This window comes from Salminus brasiliensis, chromosome 2 (genome assembly GCF_030463535.1).
Source record: "Salminus brasiliensis chromosome 2, fSalBra1.hap2, whole genome shotgun sequence".
In the NCBI taxonomy this organism is placed as follows: Eukaryota; Metazoa; Chordata; class Actinopteri; order Characiformes; family Bryconidae; genus Salminus; species Salminus brasiliensis.
In genome coordinates this window covers 7,343,726-7,349,725 of record NC_132879.1, presented here as the reverse complement: position 1 = coordinate 7,349,725, position 6,000 = coordinate 7,343,726, and the positions used below count along the sequence as shown (strand labels likewise).

Below are 6,000 nucleotides of genomic sequence, written 5' to 3'. Positions count from 1 at the left end.
TTAACAGACCTGAGTTGTCGTCCTTCTCCCAGAATAGAGCAGCACTTTCACCAGATGTTCAGCTTCGTTCAGCCAAACTCACTCAAGCACAACACACACAGCACTGCCCTGAACCTCCAGCTGAAGATCCTCTCTCACAACCCTGATCATCAAGTAGAAGAAAACATCAGACAATGTCCAACATCAAGCTTTATTTCAGCAGAGCAGAAGCACAGGTCCAGCAACAGGACAGTGAACAGAGTAAAGACCCAAACAGCAGCACTGTGTAGAACTTCAGCTCTACTGCAGACGGAGGTGAAGCAGATCTGTGTTCAACTCCATCTCGGGGCTACTGAACTTCACAGCTGCTCTTTCTGAATGTGATTGGCTGATTGGCGTTGTCATGGGAGACCAAACAGCCAAACTCCTCCCCCTTTTCCCAGAGAGCTTTGCTGAGGGTCAGGGTGCTGCTGCGGCTGAAGCGGCCGTTCTTCTCTTCTTCTACACTGGTCAGAATGCCCTCCTTCACCTCTGAGCCGTCCACTGTCCAGCTGACTAGCGCCCCCTGTGGAGAGTAGCCAGACAGCAGGCAGAGCAGTGAGGCTGAACCCTCAGACACCTGCAGAGGGGAGGGGGGGAGCAGAGACACAGAGGGCTTCACTGTGGGACCACCTGGAGAGGAGACACAACACACACACTTGATTAAACACATTTGAACACATTTAAACACATTTACTCGTTATTCTTTATTAAGCATCCTGACTGAATCCAACCCGTCTACAGTCGTCCATTTACAGCTCCACTCTCTTCTCAGTTTCCTAAAAACCAGTACCTGCTTCCTTCTATGAGCTTCTACTTCATCTGTACAGATAGATAGAAAGATACTTAGATAGAGAGATATATACTTTATTAATCCTGAAGGAAATTCAGCAGCCAGTAGCAGTTACACAATAACAGCACAGTGAATATGATACAATAATAAGAAATATTAAAAAGAATAAAAATACAATAATAATGAATAATGGGAGAATAATGAACAAATAAATAATAATGTGCAGTAGGAGTGTGGATCAGCAGATATGTTCATACTGAGTAAATATGTGTATATATTGGTATTTAAGCAAAGTGTCAAGTGTCCAGGAGTGCAGATGTACAGGATGTACAGTAAAGTGGGGTTGCTGTGATGCAACAAGTAACACCACTACCTGCCAGTGAGCTATTACCCCCTGTGTGAGACCAGGGTTCGATTCCCGGTCTGGGTGACTTTGCTGTGCTACATTAATAAGAGTCCTCTGGCAAGACTCCTAACACTGCATTGGCCGACCTCTGTAATACGAGTTACCTTGTAAGTCACTCTGGATAAGAGCGTCAGCTAAATGCTCTATATGTGAATGCTCTAAATGTAAATGCTCTAAATGTAAATGCTCTAAATGTAAATGCTCTAAATATAAATGCTCTAAATGTAAATGCTCTAAATGTGAATGCTCTAAATGTGTTTAATCAAAGTATAATCAAAACATGGTCAGAAAAAGTTACAGTTTTAACTGTACAGAGCTATTAATAAAAATAGTCCATCAATTCTCCCGTACAGCATCATTAACCCAACACCCATTCTAACTGTACAGAGCTATTATTGAAAATACAGGATAATTCACCTAATAAAGACTCACAGTTCATACCTCACTCTTTAACACAGTCACTTTCAGTACAAGCAAAAGCAGCTTATCAAGAATAACAATGAATTTCACATCAATTAAATATGTTAAAATTAAAATAAATGTTTATTAAAAAAAAAAAAGAAAATAAGAAAACACACCCACCTTTCACAATGACTTTGGTTCCTCCACCGAAAGTGAACCACAGTGATACATTCCAATGAAACCGTCATACAAAAACCTCCGTCACACTACAGTACACACACACACACACACACACACACACACACACATTTATGCTCAGAGCTGCATAAGAAAAGTGTGTAGTCTTAATATGTTCACTCCTTTATCTTTCTCATTTCTCAGTGTTTGTTCATTTGTTTCTTTATGAGATTCTGAATAAAGTCAGTTTGGGATCTAGACCTGGTTCATCTGATCTTCTGAACCTGTTTGATCACTTTGGATCCATTTACCTGTGCAGTTTAATCTACTGCTGTACTGAAAACCTCACCCAGCATCTTCATGAACCGCCGTCTTCACCATTACCCCTAAACCTGCTTCTTAATCTTCTACATCTGCCATGTCCTCAAATCTGACATCCTGTGTGTGTGAGTGTCCATCACCTTCAGAAGATTCTCCTGAACACAGACTTTGTCATTGTTCAGTTGACGTCTCTGTTTTCAGCTTTATTTGAGTTTGTCTGATTTACCTGTTTTTTAAGCCTCATCTTTGATTATAATTTCAGTATCTGATCATGTCAGATCAGGAACAGGTGCTCTACTCCACTATTGGATCCTCTCAGTGGTTCTGTGGTTGATAGAGGGGTTTTTCTGACAGTGTCTTCCTCTGTGAGGCTAATTAGGGATTTGGAGCCATAATTTTTACTGCAAACTGGGAAACCATTGATTGTACAAATAAACTTGATCTCCTATAGATCAAATGATCATTGTCTAATATGGTCTGTTTAGTCGTGCCAGTTCAAGAGTAAGAGGCATTTGCTGGTGACATTACCATAGAGAGGTTCCACTTTGCATTAGCAGCACATGCTTCAGTGCTCTGGGAGTGTTTATAGTGCTGTGAGTTTAACACTTCATGACTGAGAGCTGCTGCCCCTCAAACCTCACCCACAGCAGACATGACTCTGATCCCCATCTTCATCTGGACTCTGATCTTCTGGACTCAAGGTAATGCACTGCTGTATGTTTACTGCAGACACTAAAATACTAAATATTATAACAGTGTTTTAGAAATTCAGCTCAAAAAACATTTTTTTAATTTCAGAGTCCAGAGGTCAGGCGACTGTCACTCAGACTCCTGCAGTGAAATCTGCTCTTCCAGGAAAAACCGTCACCATCAACTGTAGAACCAGCCCTGATGTTTACAGTGACAGTACAGGTCAGCGTTTAGCCTGGTATCTGCAGAAACCTGGAGAATCTCCTAAGCGCCTGTTCTATTACATTTATAACAGAGCATCAGGAACTCCAGCTCGTTTCAGTGGTCGTGGATCTGGATCTGACTTCACTCTGACCATCAGTGGAGTCCAGAGTGAAGATGCAGGAGATTATTACTGTCTGGGAGAATTTTACATCAGTAGTGTCTGGTCACTCACACAATGTTACACAGCTGTACAAAAACCTCCCTAAGTCAGACTGCACAGACACTGCACTGCAGTCCTACTCCCAGCAGGCTGTCCAGCAGGGGGCACCAAACCAGCAGCCTCCTGCACCTTCACACTTTACACTGAGCAATAAAAACACTGTTGATCATGTAGTGTGTAAACTACGGTAAACTGTGATAAAGTCCACAGGATTCAGCTGGAGTTACCCATTTTTGAGTTTTTCACTCTCAGTAACAGCTGATTTATTAATGTGTGTGAAGAAGCCTTTTCATGTTTTCACTCCAGGTCACCACTGAGCTGCAGGTTTTAGTGCGTTTGATGTTATCAATAGAAATTAAATCCCTTTTTTATTCATTTATTTTGTAACATTCCTTTGTATATGACTAAAAGGCACCCCATGCATTTTGATGTGATTTACAAGGAGCTCTTCATACATACGTTAGGGTTCACAAGGAGCTCCTGTCCACTGGTGGTGAAGTTTTGCCAAAGCACACAACCCAGCCTGATACGTACTCAAAGAAGAATTGAGAAAACAGCGGCAACCCAGCAGCCTGCTTCTCTCCATTATGGAGCTCCTTCAAAATAACTGAATACACAAAAAATGTATACATTGAACAAAAACGGTTAAAATTAGGATAGTTAAGAGTTAGGGTTATGTTAAAGGTAGAATAAGGCTTAATGTAAGTGTTAGGTTATGGTAAGGTTAAGAGTAAGGGACAGAGTTAGGGTTAAGTTATGGTCAAGATTTGAGTGAGGGTAATGGTAAGGGTTAGGTTATGGTTATGGTGATGGTTATGTTTAGAGTAAGGGTATAGGGATAGGATTAGGGTAAAGGTTAGGTTATGGTTATGGTTATGGTTATGGTTATGGTTATGGTAATGGTTATGGTTATGGTTAAGGTAAGGGAAAGGGTAATGTTAAGGGTAAGAGTAAGGTTAGATTATGTTTATGATTAGAGTAAGGGTAAAGGGTTAGGGTAATGTTTAGGTTAAGTTTAAGTTGTTGTTTAGGTTCCGATCAGATTTCACAGGTTGCTTTAATATTCTCTGTTTAAATGATTTGATTTCTTTGTGTCTGGTTTGCATCAGTAATGTGTACATATGAAAGTGGGTTAAACTATTTAGTACAACCTGTAAACCTTCTGAAATTACTACAAGTTCCTCTTCAGACCAGAGAGAGAGAGAGAGAGAGAGAGAGAGAGAGAGAGAGAGAGAGGGAGAAAGAGAGAGAGAGAGAGAGCACTGGAGTGAAACTCAGATTTGCATTAACAGACCTGAGTTGTCGTCCTTCTCCCAGAATAGAGCAGCACTTTCACCAGATGTTCAGCTTCGTTCAGCCAAACTCACTCAAGCACAAAACACACACAGCACTGCCCTGAACCTCCAGCTGAAGATCCTCTCTCACAACCCTGATCATCAAGTAGAATAAAACATCAGACAATGTCCAACATCAAGCTTTATTCCCCAGAGAGCTTTGCTGAGGGTCAGGGTGCTGCTGAGGCTGAAGCAGCCGTTCTGCTCTTCTTCTATGCTGGTCAGAACGCCCTCCTTCACCTCTGAGCCGTCCACTGTCCAGGATATCCAGCTGACATCCTGTGTGTGTCCATCACCATCAGAAGATTATCCAGAACACAGGCTTTAACACTGTTCAGTTGACTTTTTAGTTTTTTTTTTTATCTTTATTTGAGTGTCTGATTTGTATTATTTTCTAAATATTTTTAAATATTTTATTTTATGGATCATATTTGATTATGATTTTAGTCTGATTATTCAGAATCTGATCGTGTCAGGTCAGGAGGAGGTGTGCCTCTTCACAATCAGAATCTCTTCCTCTGTGAGGCTCATCAGGGATTTGGAGCCATAATTTTTACTAAAAGCTAAGAATCCATTGATTGAACAAATAAACTTGATCTCCTATAGATCAAAGGATCATTGTGTAATATGCTCTGTTTAGTCATTGCAGTTCAAGAGTAAGAGGCATTTGCTGATGACATTTTAATAGAGAGGTTCCACTTTGCATTAGCAGCACATGCTTCAGTGCTCTGGGAGTGTTTATAATGCTGTGAGTTTAACAGTTCATGACTAAGAGCTGCTGCCCCACAAACCTCACCCACAGCAGACATGACTCTGATCCCCATCTTCATCTGGACTCTGATCTTCTGGACTCAAGGTGACTCACTTTCTGCAAAGAAGATCTGTTGTTCTCTAAATATTATTAGGATGACTAATTGTATTATATGACTAATAGTTGTAATATTAGTATTTATTTTTTTGTGTTTTATTCAGAATCCAGAGGTCAGACGACTGTGACTCAGACTCCTGCAGTGAAATCTGCTCTTCCAGGAGAAACCATCACCATCAGCTGTAAAACCAGCCACAGTGTACATGGTGGGATAGCTCTCTCTTGGTACCTGCAGAAACCTGGAGAAGCACCTAAACTCCTGATCTACCATGCTATAAACTTATGGTCAGGAACTCCAGCTCGTTTCAGTGGCCGTGGATCTGGATCTGACTTCACTCTGACCATCAGTGGAGTCCAGACTGAAGATGCAGGAGATTATTACTGTATGAGTGAGCACTGGTTCAGTAGTAGAGGTGTGTTTACACAGTGTTACACCACCATACAAAAACTTCCCTGATTCAGACGGCACAGACACTGCACTGCTGCAGGTCCCGAGGGGCAGATGTGATACAGCACAATCACACACTCTGTGGAGGGGAGGAAACCCACCACCCTGACACACAGCAT

The 6,000-nt window shown here is 41.4% G+C and overlaps 1 gene segment (V, D, J or C); it reads right to left on the bottom strand.

Annotated features, from left to right (window-relative positions):
* Positions 1-233: 233 nt before the first annotated feature.
* LOC140544157 (Ig kappa chain C region, B allele-like) lies at positions 234-1,839 on the bottom strand (the record flags this gene model as incomplete). The annotated part of the segment is given in 2 exon segments: positions 234-651; positions 1,800-1,839. Coding segments are annotated over 2 exon segments (363 nt in total), but the record flags the coding sequence as incomplete, so codon positions are not given.
* Between the last annotated feature and the right edge of the window lie 4,161 nt (positions 1,840-6,000).